Source organism: Cyrtonyx montezumae, unplaced genomic scaffold (assembly GCF_038088225.1).
Source record: "Cyrtonyx montezumae isolate F1298 unplaced genomic scaffold, pur_monq_1.0 scaffold_23, whole genome shotgun sequence".
Lineage (NCBI taxonomy): Eukaryota > Metazoa > Chordata > Aves > Galliformes > Odontophoridae > Cyrtonyx > Cyrtonyx montezumae.
In genome coordinates, this window is record NW_027071970.1 from 12567585 (window position 1) to 12582444 (window position 14860).

General features: G+C 36.8%; 1 protein-coding gene across 2 annotated transcripts in view; it reads right to left on the bottom strand.

The window, feature by feature from the left end:
• PI4KA (phosphatidylinositol 4-kinase alpha) overlaps positions 1-14860 on the bottom strand; it is a 54594-nt gene that overhangs the window by 34545 nt on the left and 5189 nt on the right. The window contains exons 8-19 of one of the 2 annotated variants that reach the window (XM_065739335.1): positions 13051-13199; positions 12654-12723; positions 11580-11672; positions 11064-11255; positions 9905-10005; positions 9117-9246; positions 7032-7161; positions 6317-6412; positions 5676-5859; positions 5014-5117; positions 4527-4695; positions 2314-2364 (exon numbers count right to left, since the gene is read on the bottom strand). In XM_065739335.1, coding sequence (XP_065595407.1) covers positions 2314-2364; positions 4527-4695; positions 5014-5117; positions 5676-5859; positions 6317-6412; positions 7032-7161; positions 9117-9246; positions 9905-10005; positions 11064-11255; positions 11580-11672; positions 12654-12723; positions 13051-13199 — 1469 coding nt within the window. Of the gene's footprint in view, positions 1-2313; positions 2365-4526; positions 4696-5013; positions 5118-5675; positions 5860-6316; positions 6413-7031; positions 7165-9116; positions 9247-9904; positions 10006-11063; positions 11256-11579; positions 11673-12653; positions 12724-13050; positions 13200-14860 lie in introns of both variants that reach the window. The other variant, XM_065739333.1, reaches the window with a different exon arrangement.

A 14860-nucleotide genomic window follows, 5' to 3' on the forward strand; every position in this document is an offset into this window, starting at 1 on the left:
CTGATCTCCACCAATAGAAGCAATTTCAGAATTAGGCCAGCCATGTAATGCCTTAGAATATCTTATATACTGTGAGCAACTAGCAAAATGTTCTTTTTATCACCTCACTATCACCTAATTCGCTCTACAAAAAGTGATTAATAGCAATCCCAATGTTTAAGAATTCGAAGGCACTCCCCATGCTTAATTCAACAGACAAAACCTTTCAAGTCTTGCTCTAAGACTGTAAATAAGCTTGTTTCACATCTGAAAAAGTGAAGATTTGCTTGCACTCTGTAGAATTTTACTACCGGCATGGTACCAGTAGAGTTACACCTTACATACAAGGTTATTAAAGCCCATGAATGTGCCTAAAACATGTGTCTCTCAAACCAGAGATTTTTTGGTTATATGCTATATCAAATATTATCACAAACAACATATTTGTATTAGAAATTTCCCTCATGTTAACAAAAATGCTATAAACCAACACTTTAAGCAGTTCAAGGAGTAACACAGCTCTATAAAAGGCATTTTTCAGTATTAACTTACTGATTGCATACTGCTGACATTTGTAATTTTTCACCTGCTACAATTATTTACCCCATAAGTCACTTTGAACAGAATAGCCAAAAAAATTAATATAAAACAAAAAACCCAAATATTTCTCTCTATTTCTAGCCTACATTGTGCTTACTCTGAAATCAATACCAGGAACCTAATTCTCAGTACTGAAGTTTCACTACAAAATCATTATCATTCATGTAAGCATTTCATCATTTTATCTATATTCAGATGATTAAATATTCACATCCCAAATATAATCAGTGTATCAACGATTAAACGAGCTGAAGCATCTGATTTTTTTCCATTTGTTTTTGCAACTTAAGTAACCAGAATTATTCAAGGGAAAGAGGTCAAGCATAAAAGCAAATGAGCTACTGCTGAAAACTCACGATCTTCATGCATTGTGCAAGAAAGTCAAATATTTGCTTCAACAACCATAATGTAACCATTAACTCTTGCTACAGATTCTGGCACTGACTATCTAAAGGTCACATTAGTTAAGAAAAATGCAGATATCACCACCTAGTCAGAAAAAAAAATACACAAGAATCCGAAACAAAATTATTTCCATAACTTTTACATTAAGTCTCTAACACTAATCTTTCTTTACAAAATGGAGACCGAAAAAAAAAGAATCACCTTGAACTCTAATCAGAGTTCTACCATTTGCTTAACGGATAATTCAAAAATACTACCCACTAGATTTCACATCTCAACACAAGATCTGCTACTTCATTCAAAAACTGAGCAGCTATTGAATAATCATATTCCAAGACATTTATAAATACATTTCTACAAATCTAGGATTTGGTTATGGTGGAAAAGATAGAGGAAAGTTCCATGTAATCAGTGCTAATTTAGGGCTCTCCTCCTGGAATAATTACAGTAAACAGGGTGAACATAGAATATGAAAAGCAGGATTATTTTCTCCGCCTTAACAGATGTACATCAGCAGCAAGTTACAAATATATGCAATACACTTGCCTTTTATCCCACTAGCTGCACACAAAAAGCCACAAAAATTTAACTTCACGAAGGGGGAAAGCAACCCAATGCCTTTTGTCTTCTAGTAAGTTTGTCAGGATCTTTTACATCTAGAAGTTTTGCTAAAACTACAGTTAGCTGACTAGTCCTCCTGACTTGGGAGCCCAGCTTGGACATACTAAGCTTTTTGTTGGGAATCTATTAAGGTCACACACCGATTTTTGGATGGATTAGAAGTTACATCTCATTAAAAAAAGCAAAACAAAAAAAACATCGTTTAAATCCAACAAAAAGCACAAACAGAACAAATGAGCCTGGAATGGCCACCAGCATCCTAACATGCTATCAGCATGATAGCCAGTTTGACTTTGAGGATTTGATAGTACTTGAATCCTTCCTCCCCTACATCCCTCTTTCTCAATTACTTTTTTGTTGTTGTTTTCTTTTGTTTGTTTGAGAAGCTGGATTTGCTGCACTGCCAGATTAAGATTTACTTTTAACTTTTGGTCTTCGCTTTTTATCCAGATACTTTTTATTTAGTTAACTTCTGTTTATTACACTGCACACCAAACATCATACAGAGGAACACTTTGTGGTATTAAGTCCACAAATCTCCTGAATTCACGTTTAGCAAAATTTTAACTATGAATCACAAAATATTAACTGGATGCTTACTCATACACTAGTTCACAAATTGTTAACCAAACCATTTGATTCTGCAATAGTAATGATACTTGATATAAGTGAGAAAAATTTTATTCAAGTACCCAATTGGCTACTTACCACAGCAATAACAGGAATAAGCACACCAAGATTCCCTGCACTACTGGAAGCCTGGGAAAGAAGAAGAAAATTATCATCAAAAAACATCTGCAAAAACATTTCTAAAATACTTGCTAGATGACATTTCAAGCATCAAACATTCCTACCACCTACGCAAATGAAAACATACATTGCTAATTACAATGTTCTGAACTTTTCAACTGGATGTGCATAAGGCAGCCAAGAGAAGACAACATGCCAGGGAGCCAGAAGCCTTCTCAACAACATTCTTCAGGCAGTCTCCTCTTGTAGCTTCCTGAAGGAAACCTTTCCTTGTATGGAGTGGTACAAGACAAAAGAAAATAATTAAAATGAAAAAATAAAAAGTAAAATAGTCCTCAGATGACATAGCTCAACTAAAACACTTTTTTTTTGTTATCTTTCCTGCAATGCCCACGATCAAGTAAAACAAAAGATGAGCCCCTAAATATTCCTGACGGGAATAAATGAAACTTACTCAGTTGCTCTTAGAGGCAGAGGCAAGGAACAACTGGAAAAAGTTACTAATGTTTTTCTGTTAGCATCAGGACCCTGGACTGTGCATTACAAAGACACCTCAGATGCAAGTTAATTGAGATAATTAGAATCCTGCCTGACATCAAGAGACATAACTGTAGAAAATATACTTTTCTTCCACAATTTTTGTTATAGACAGAATAACAGCCCCTTTTATGTGGTACTGAAGATGAAGAGAATAAAGCAACCTCCATTTCTGGGCTATTCAAGAGACATTTGCATTGACTACTGGCAAAAATAAATCTCCTCCACTTACAGAATACACTTCTACATGGATGAAAGATCTGGTATAAAACAAATATCTAGAATGCCACTGAGTCATAGAATCCCCAAAGTTGAAAAAGAGCTACAAGATCATCCAGTCCAACCATCCACCTATCACCAAAAGTTCTCAATAAATCATGTCCCCCAGCACAAAATCTAAACGTTCCTTGAATACCTCCAGGATTAGTGACTCCATCACCTCCCAGGATAGCCCATTCCAGTGCCCAACCACTCCTTCAGAGAGGTAGTATTCCATTCTGAATCTCCCCGGTACAACCTGAAGTCATTTGCTTAAGTCCTGTCACTAGTTACAAAACAGGCAGACCTCCAGCTCACTACAGCCTCCCTTCAGGTAGTTATAAGAGAGCAGTAAAATCTCCCCAAGCCTCCTCTTCTCCAGAAGAAACAATCGCAGATCCCTCAGCTGTTTCTCATAAGGCCCGTGCTCCAGACCCCTCACCTGAAGTACTTTAATAGCTAGCGAACCAATTTAAGTCAATAAGGAAGTGGAAGAGGACATGGGCAAGCTATCTGACAACCAACCCAAAAAATAAGAATAAAATGAAATTGTTAGGAGCACAGCATATGAAGTGTCTTACCTACTTCAGCTCTGTTTCAAGAAGATATTCCTGAAAGAAGGGTGGATCCTGATTTAAAAGTTATTATTTTAGAACAACATCTGCAATCTATTTCTTCATTTCAGCTCACTTATCTGTGCACAGGTCTGAACTTTTTACCACAGATGTTTTCCAACATATGTCATGCAAAGCAAATTCTAAACTAGTCCTAGTTTCTTTGCAGAGCAAAGCTAGCATCCCAGATTAAATGAAGTCTACTTTTAAAGCAAACATTCATGTCATGTGGCTTCACCAAAAGCAAGTTCACCTACACCACAACAGGTGGAAGAACGAACTGTACTACACTTGAACAACAGGAAAAAACCTAACGTGAGGGAAGATCTGGTCTGTGATGAGTAGGAAGCAACCACAACTTGCTTTTCATGACAGTGCGGATAAAGTACAGAATTCAAGGTCAGCAGATCGTTTATGAGTCAGTTTTAGAGCAAAGAAGACAAGAACATAGCTGTGTGAAAGGCTGAGATTTTTGCCTCTTAAATAGAACATGTAGGTTGAGTACTCTGGATACTTCATTGAAAAAGAGAAAAAAGTTATTATGAAAACTCAGGAACAGCTGTACAATAGGAATTACCACTACTTTATCTCAGATACAATATTCAGGTTATCCAGGTGTTTGGAAGACATAGCAGATCTGTACTCTAAATCCAGGACAAAAATACTTCATTAGGTGCAAGGATTCGTAATTTTATGAAATGTGTATGTAAAAATGCAGTTTTACTGAGTATAACTGAAAAAAAACCCCACAATTAATCTTACTTTCAGTGCCGGTCCTTTTTCGCTTGCTCTCTCACTAGCTCTCTTTCCTTCTAGCCCAAGCTGAACAAACAGTTCCAGCAAGTTCATCAGCAGTTCATCCACAAGGTGCTCTCCTTGAATGTTAGCAGCAATGTTAGCTAGGGCATTAATGACTGCTAAGGAACAGTGTCTGATAGAAAAGAAAAAAAAAATTATGAACAAGCAACCCCTCAATACAGACTTTTCTAATTTCACACCTTTCTTAGTAAGGCTGAACAGTAACAGTAACTCTTTCAATTAAACTACTATAGTCAGCATTTAAATAAAAAAAGTCAGCTTTGTCTGTTAACGATGTGTCTTTATTTATGATTTCATCATCGCCAAGAAGCAATTACTTTTTTTCTATCAGATATAACTATAGACAAAAAACAGAGGGCTCCCTCCAGGAAGGGAAAACAATATTCAGCATAGTATCAGCATGCATTTAAGGGACACAGTTAAGTCTTACCTGTATCCATGATCCTTATAATCTTTCGTAGCAGAGTAAACAACCGAACTTGCTTTAACACTGATTTGCTGAAACAGATTCCACACCTCCTGATATATATATTGCTATAAAACAACAACAAAAAATACTAGTTAGAGCTTATTGAATACTACCCCTCTGCTATGATCAATGACCCTGTAAAGTATTATGACCATTTTAAGCATTACAGAAATTCTTCAAGCATCTATTTGTAACCTTAGCAACAGCTTCAGCTTCTAAAGAGCACACAATTGAAGTGTTTTCATTAATGTTTTTCATTACTTCAATGTTCACTTAATTGCTTTAAACGTACAGACTTAAAAGACTTCAAAGGCTAATTACTGATATGGAAAATGATAATACGCACCTATTGGGGATGCAGATCAAGTTTAGAAACTACTTAACTTTCAGAAGCATGGAATTCATTTTCTAAACTTTCACGATCTGTAGGACAAATGTTGTTTACAGGTGCAGCAGTTCTGCACGTTATTATTTATGTTTTTGTTTTCTGATGTCACTGAGGCTAAGATCGCAAGAGCATCCATAAATAAGTTAAGAAAACCTTTCAAAACAATTTCTTTTAGAAACTGCATCTGCAAGAACAGATTATAAACCTGAACTCTTTCAACCAGTTCTTTCCTTACATTCCCAGTGATGACCAAGCAGCCCAGTTGGTCAATGATGAGTACATCAAGGTTAGAAGGTGGCTGGCAGAACTTCTGCTGTAAGATCTGTAGGATGGGTTCCATCATTTTTGGTGTGTCTCTCAATGCTACTGCAATGTGCCCAAGAGCACGAATTGTGTGGTCAGGAATCAAATGAGCTTCCCTATTATAAGACAAACAAATGAAGAAAATCCAGTCACACAAGTAGTTGTCTAGCAGTTAATAAGCCCTCAAAGCAGGGTACATTCCATGTAAGAAACAACTAGTATGCTAAATTTAAGCATCACTAAACTTTACTGTTATTCTCTACACACCCACTTACCCTCAACATTTAGCATTAGAGACATACATGCCCAGGTTTAAAAAACAAAAACAAAAAAAACCCACCAGAAACAAGACCTGTAATTCAATACACAAGAATCTGTTTGTAAACTGCTCTAGAAACAACAGAGAAAGGAGGTCAAGCTTTAAGACAAGATGGGTTGGCCAGCTGTTATAGGACTTCCTTTCACTCATCTCAGACGGTAGATTTTAAAACAATGCTGCCAGTGCTTATGTCTTAGAATAAGCTTCAGGTTGGTTAAATTAAAGAAAAACCGTTTTTATAGCTAACAGCTTACTTATCACTCTCTTGTGAGATGTACAGACGGTTAGACAAACTGGCAAGAAAGGCTTCAACAATCACTGAATCTATAGTCAATCCAGCTTTCAAGCACCTGGAACAAAAATGAACAGAGAACATGCTACAACAGGTGGAGGAAAAACCCCACAAATATTTCACTTTGTATAACTGTATATGCACACCAGGTAGAAGGAAGAAGAGTCTATACTGAAGTATAAGAGCCAACTGTTTAGAAATACTAGAGATGTATTAAAAAAGAAAAAAAAAGGCTGGAACTTCTGCTGCTGCTTTTTCCAGCAACAAAGATGGGAACATGCAAAAGATAAATTTAGAAGCAATTTGCTTAGCACCCTAAACTCCTTGTCTCCAATCACCAACATTTTGTCTTCCCTACGGCTCTATGGAACTGTTTAGAAGAGAATAACAATCATTAGAAGAAGAAAAAAAAAAACTGGCTGAATATCAGCATTTATATTGCAAAAATAACATACGTGGGAAGCAAAACAAAGAAACTAAGTGATCATTTTGAATTTAGGACGCTTGCAGAGCCAAGGAATTGTCTAAAGGAAAACAAAGTCATAACAGAAAAAAAATAACACTTCTTCATAGCACCGTGCAGCGCCTTCTAAATGCTCCCAGTACTTTTCCTTCTAGGGAAAGAAAATGCATGTTCCAAATGGCGTACACCTCCTCTGTTATCACACACTTCTTACCTGCAGATATTATCTATGGCAATGTCTCGAAGCTGTTCATACATGGATGGCTGACTTTTCTTGCCAGACATTACATTTAGAGTGGACTCCGAATGCTCATTGGTTACACTAATCTTGATGTCATTAGCACCTACTGCAAACACAGTACAGAAATTAGTACCATCCAGAACATCCTTCCCCCATCTCCCAAGATGCGAGCACACAGGCAGAGCTACATCTGGCAAGTGTGAAACAGGCTACCTGACAGCTCAGTAGAGCTGAAGAACTTCAAAACTTCAGTCACCACCTTGGCAAACTAACACTGTATTTAATTATTCCTAAATCTAGTCACCTTTGGGAAACCATAACTTGACATTACAATTGAAAAACACCAATAAACATGCCATCAGTTACCCTCTTAACACACTGAATCCACAAATACTGACTACTCATTGTCTTTCACCAACACTGCTAGAAAAACCTGCTCTATGTTGGTCATTATGCAAGAGTTTTCTTGACAATTTCAATGCCACTCCATCACGGTTTTGTGGTTTTTGTTGTGTTGTTGATATTCCACATCATGACATCATGTGGTGTGTTGGGAGTTGAAGAGTTAATGCTCTAGCTGTGTGCTGGGTATACCTGGCCGGGAATCGAACCTGGGCTGTGGCGGTGAGAGCGCAGGCTCCTAACGACTAGACCAAGAGCATTAGCTCTTCCACCGTGGATCATCGATAGCTAGTCTCAGAAGAGAAGAAGAACTTCAACTCCCAACACACCACATGATGTCATGATGTGGAATATCAACAACACAACAAAAACCACAAAACCATGACACACTCATGTCTTTCACGTCCAGAGTAGGAAGACTCCCACAAGACTGTCAAGCCAGGAAAAATGTTTTCCATGGCACAACAAAAAAAGGAACACTATACTGCTAGTCACTTTATCCAAGGTGAACACTGAAAACAAATCTGAAAAGGCTAGCATTTTCATTGATTAAAAAGTTGATTTCACAACATTGGTCACTCATGTGTGCAGGTAAGCATATTCCACTGCATACAGATGCTGATTCACTGAGTGACAAAAAGGTATCAAAGTACAGCTGCCACGTTTGCACACTCAGTTATGATTTGCCTTATGAAGTTAACATTCTTTCATCCACCTTATCTTGGTTACATGCTGTAATGCTATAGTGCAATGGAAAGCTCAGCAATAGTAGCAGGGTGGCAAAGTCCTAGGCTGGAGCAAATGAGGATAAGCCCATGTGCAGCAACCACAGATGCAGAAACAAAGGGGAAAAAAAAGATGCTTACCCTTGGAAGACCTCAGGTAGGCAAGGATCTCCAGAAGGATATCCTCACCTCCACTGCCAACCCTTACATGAGGTCTGGAAGGGGAAGATCCTGACACTGCCCCTTCCAGTCACTCAGGTACACTGCATGCATCTGAACTCCCCTGCACCAGCCCTGCCTTCCCCACCAGACGCTCCATCACTGCTTCAGGTCACGACTTAGCATTTCTGCTACACACTTTAATACAAATGGAACACCCAACCTGCAAACTGAAAATAATCTCTCTACTCATCAGCACTCACTGCACAGCCCACACAACAGAACACTACTTCAACATGCTTGTTTTTCTTGATCAGGAACACAATTCTTCAGTTCTACTTTAAGCTACATATAAATAAACTGACACCATCAATAAATTCATCATAAGATGCACATAATACAGGATTCAATAATGCAGCATCACATTGCAATGACTGGTGATCTTGCTCAGTCTTATCTCAAGCACTTCTGCCCTATCTTAGTTTTAAGAAAGCAGGTATAGTGAAGCTGCTCAAAAGATAAACGTTACTTGTATGTATACTACTATCTCAACTGATATATACAATTCTATTCCAATCTGCCTTCTCCACTCCATCTCTAAAAAAAAAAAAAAGTCAAAAAAAAAAATCAAATCAGTAATTCATCTCCATTGTCCCCCTAAAAACAAATCACCACAGAACATCTAAAGGTTTCAATAAGCCATGAAGTTGCGAAACAAAAACTAGCATATCCTTTCTAATGCATCCCTTCCCTCCCCACCTTGTACAATTACCTGTGTGATATTGGCTATGATACTTGTAAAGTTTCACAAGCACTGGGGAAGGTATCACAAGGAAGTCTCTCAAAGATGGGTTGACAGAATGAACCACAACAGGGAACCTCTCACATAAACGACCTAGACCCTAAAAACAAAAAAAGGAAAAAAATTATATTATTTGAATATAGCAGCATGGGTTTTTATTTTAGCTGTAAACTTGCAACACCAGCACAACACAGGAAAAGACAGCTCTGAGATAGTCTTTTTGTAGTGGAAGACCAAGATACTTCAAAGCCTCTAATTCTTTTAAATTATTTCAGAATGTGGTATGCCAGTCAACTCTTGCTGCTTTCTTCAGAAAGTAGTTCACAGGAGGCATATGAAATGAGTTGCATAGTCTAAAAATAAAGTCACTGGACAAGTTTCAACACGTAAAGAATCCAAAATTAAGGTAGGAAATTATTAGGAAAATAACACATTCATCAGGATGCGTCCCACAAGACGACATGAAAATTAGAATAACCAAACCTTATATGTCAGTATATTGCCCATCTGAGTTTACGTAACAGACTAATACTAAATATTATAGAAAAAACGTACTGGTTAAGAACACTGAATATTATTTTTCAAGATAAAGTAGCGCTAAGAAAATTTTGAGCATGTTTCTCCACTGCACATCTGGTTTCTACACCAGACCTCTGAAGTAGAAATTAAAAATAGCAGATATAAAACACTTTCTAGCAACTGGTAATCCCCATCCAACTCTCACTAATGTGGTAGTGTAAAATACAGTAAGGACTGACCTGCAAACAGCAAATTAGGAGTGGTAAATGCGCAATAATGACTTTGCTGGAAGTTTTCGACTGCAGCTTCTCTGATAACTTGATACACAGATTTTCTGCACCTTAATACCAGAAATTCAACAGAAATAAATAAGTTTGCCAGACTTGTTACTAGGCCACACACAACCCAATGCCTATCGGAATGTCTAAAACACAGAGAATTTATCAGCTTCTCTCATCATAATACAATTCCTCAAAGATATTCAGCACCTTTTTTCTGCAAATAAAAGGTTTAGGAATCTTAGTATCTGCACTAATTAATCCCTCCAAACACTATGGCTGAAAGAACAACAATACTTAAAGTTGATTTTGAGCGTACTTCGTATTTGACAGAAAGCAAGTATTGCAAGGATCAAAAGAAAAAAAATTACATGCATTCAGAGAACGCAAAAGAATTATATAACAAGAAAGAAAACTGAATAAAATTTAGAAGGAGCTTCCCAATACCCATAGCTACAAAGAAAAAACATTTTCAGTTGTCAGACAGAGAAACTTTTAAGACACTAAAAGCAATAATTGAAAACAAACTAAAAATAAACAGCAACAACTATATGTCCCTTACAAATGAGCTAATCAGAAGCTTATGATTTTATTTATGTAGAAAGATGTCTAAATATCTGGTCACCTAATCCTCTACCACTTCCTGAAGGGAGGCTGTGGTGAGGAGGGGGTGGGCCTCTTCTCCCTGATAAATAATGACAGGACGAGAGGGAATGGCCACAAGTTGCGCCGGGGAAGATTTAGATTAGACCTGAGGAAACATTTTTTCTCTGAAAGAGTGGTCAGGCACTGGAATGGCCTGCCTAGGGAGGTGGGTGAGGCACCGTCCCTAGCGCTGTTCAAGAAGTGTTTAGATGAGGTGCTAAGGGATTTGATTTAGTAGTTGGGTAGGGACAGTGATAGGAAGATGGTTGGACTAGATGATCTTGTAGGTTCTTTCCAACCTTATGAACCTATGAACCATCAATAAATTGTTTAAAGTCCAACTTATGTGTTCTAATAATAAAGAGTATTCTGCTTAATTTATTTTCTGTTTCTCTGAGCATCAGAGAGTTTGTATTTCTACAACTTAAAAATAAAATAAAAACAGACATTTCAGAGATGGGAGAGCATTTTTCACCTTGCTCATCTTTCACAGCCCACACCATGAGATCAACACAGGCAGCATTAGCCTGACAGCGTAGCTTTAGAGGACTCAGTTCATTGTGCAGTCGATCAACATCATGAAGGATTTTCTGAAGTTCTGATTGGCTGCTGTTGAACTGTTCTAGCACAAAATCATGGATTTCCTTCACAAATGAGTTGGGAAGGTCTATAATTCACAAATGAGTTGGGAAGAAATAAAAGGAAATAGCATTAGCATTGAAGAAAAGGAGCCACTGTATCAAAAAGACAGCACAAATAAAATTCATTGCCATGTTACAACTGAAATTATTTCATGACGTTTATGCTTTGCATAAAAAAATAAACTTCATAGTAAAGTACACTAGTAATGAGACAACTGAAAGTGCCATCTATTAATCATTTTAATGGTACACAAAGTTTTGTCTTTTCCCCCCTTCACTTCCCTAGCACCTTCTACATAGAAACATCTCAAAACACATCGCAGATTACATAAAATACATATATGCTATACCTTTCATGTAATATAAGGTGTCTCTCAGCATTTTGAACTGAGCAAGATAAAGAGGATCACTGAATGTTTTATAATAGAGATCTGTATTAGCACCTATCTGCAAAACAAAAGAAGAATGCTTTCAGAAAATAAATATGAAGGATTTTACTTAATAAATATTCACATTCAAGTCACAATTGTTTGTCTCTGCAACATAAACAAGCATTTAAAACATGTACCAAGAGTAACCTCACAGCTTGCTGTCCTTGCTATATTTAACAGAAAAATAAGTAGTTACTAAGTGCATTAAACGAACTCAGTGTACTAATAAGATTCACTCTTTTGACTTGAAGAGCACATGCACGTTCTCACTGTTATTATTGTTACTAAAACACAAGTAATAAAAACCAAATTAACATTACATTGAGAAAGGAGAAACAGAAGCTCTCTCCACTCAGGCCTAAATCTAAATGCAACAGCACTCAAAGGAAGGCTGGAGAGAACAGCAGATAAATTATCACAAAACTGAACACACACTCCTTCCAATACAGCTTTACACTTCCAACACAACAGGGCTAACCCCAGACAACATCATGGGGGAAGAGAAGGGGGTGAACAATTACTCACAGACCTACAAACACAACAATGCCACCTTTGACAGTAAAGGTCAAAGAAGCGTAACACTATTATATTTCTTGAAATGACACCTAAAAGAGCAGTTGTGACTTCCAAAGCGGAAAACGGTGAGGGAGAAATAAAAAGCCATGAGCAAAAATCCACACATTCTATCTCCATGAAGGAAGATGATATAGGAAACAAGTCTGGGAAACTAATGTAATTTAGAAAGATAAAAGAGCTCAAGTAGCTCAGAACTTCACTTTCAAGATAGTAACTACTTCCTCTTATGTTTGTGAAAAATATTATTTCCCAGTTTTACATAGTCTAAACGTAGATGTAAAAAAACTGAAAGAATAAATGAACCGGGAAACTAGAATCCTTTTGCAAAGGCAAGTTATACCTTACACTTTTAAGAAAATTTCCAAATATTAAGACAAAAACAAAGTGACCTAATCATTAGGAGGGGATTTTAAAAACATACCTCTGCAACTTCAGCTACAACTGCATCTAAGGTCTTCAGCAGAGAATCCTCAACTATCTGTTTCACCTACAGATCAGGAAAAAAACCCTACATATAAGATGACACAATTTTCAACATGAAAAGAAACATCCATCACAACTGGAAAGCATCAGATGAAACTCAACTATTTGCATTTGCAACAACATATTTCAAAACACCTGATGCATGAAGCAGCTGAAGCCAGTAGCTTCTGCACTTTTTAGCAATAGTACTGAAGCATGACGTTAAATGCCATAAAAAAAACATTACACAAAGCTTGGAAGATAAACACCACAATTTTAAAACTTAAACTGCATATCCTCTGTAGAGAGGTATCTAGAATCACTGCAGCCTGCATAGTGTTTCATCACATACCATATTCAAGAGCTGACGGAGCATTTCCAATGGGATGTTAAATTCTTTATTGTTAATGCCGTTAAAGAGAGGAGAAACTGAAAAACTAGAGCTGATTGTAGTGAAGTAATAATCAGGATCCAGTGCACTACCATCAGGAAGATAAGAACCTGATTAAAAAAAAAAAACATTTGGGAAGAAGAAGAAAATATTATTGTTAATGGCAATGTTTAATCACCATTAAAAAGAGTCATTTTCCATACAGGTACAGTCATTAACTTGCAAACTACTCAGAGACTCAAGTCAACTATTCTGTTGGTAAATCAAGGCACAAAACTACAATGTCCATTAAAAAGCAAGAATCATGCAGGCAGAATTGATTTCAGTTTCTTATGTTCAAGACAGGCTCATGAACATAAGACAGGCTCACAATAAGTCTTACTATACTACTGACATCCATTTACTTAAAAATTTTTGGTAAATGCCATGTTAGTAATGAACACAGTGGTAAGAACAGGTCAAGTCAAAGCTATCTTGCAAAGTTTTCCCTATATCGTTCAAATTAATACGTGGAAAAGTTTGTCATCTTAGAAGTGAAGCTGGATCACTGCAATTTGAAATTAAATAATTTTTCAGAATCAAGTATTCTGTTAAGAAAATAGATTGCAAGCTATAGTGCTTTTGGCACTGGTTGCATTTTTGAAATTACATCTTTCTTTTGAAAGTACTCAGTTGTCTGTACTAAAGTAGCATTCCTATTGTTAACAAACAGTACTGCACTATTAATCATAATTAAAAGTTTACAGACCTTTTTTCTTCCCACCCCTAAAGCCTCAGTCTTAAACAACAGGGAAGGGGGGGGAGTGGGTAAACAAAACACAACAACCAAGGCCATTAATCACCTTCTTCAGAAAAATAAGACTATCACAAACCACATTACTGAAAAAAGTAAGACCTGCCTTCATGTTTTACGATGTTATGTATACAGTCATTGTCTCACTCTAACCTACTGTATTTTTTCCTTAAAAAACAAAAAACCCACAAAAGCACCAAAAAGAAGGCCACACTGAAAACATGGAGAACCTAAAGCCTAATGGTAAACCTAATAGGTCGGTTCAACAGGATAGATAGAGGATAAACAGGCTTTTTCTTACTTAGCCACTTAAGAATTATATTTGAACTACCCTCCAACCCAGTGATTTAATGAAAGAAGACAGACTACAAAAACTAACATGAAGAAAAGGGAAATTTAATGCAGAAGAAATCAATTTAAGCCACAGTTCCAGAGTGGAAAATGACCTAGAAACATAGAATACACAAACTTACCAACCTCAAAGGGACAAAAATCAGAGACATTAAAACATTCAGATACAGAATTAGTTTGCCACTGGTACAAGTCTTGGTTTACTTCTAAGCCCTGATTTGATGTGTCACAACATAAAAACCTCAAAGCTAGAACTATATAAAAATCCAGCGGTTAAGAACCAACTTGAGTGTTTCCTTTATTATCATCATTTTTAACTTCAGCAGGTCTTAAACAGTGTCCTCTACCAAGTTTACTTCAAGTGGAGTTGTTTTAGATTTAGCTAGTGTGACACAGAAGTCTCAAAATTCCAGACATTAGTCCACAGTTTACTTCTTTAATGGAGTATTAACATTTGTTTCTGAAATTCACTCTGCGTAATCTCCAGAAATATTTCTGGCATTACTGAATTAAGCTTTGTCATGCTAGGCACTGCCTAGCATCATGTCTCTCAAAAGTCTGCCAGAAACAATTTAGCCTGGAAATCAGTAGAGTGGAGTAAAAAAAAAAACAACCCCAAAACAGTCA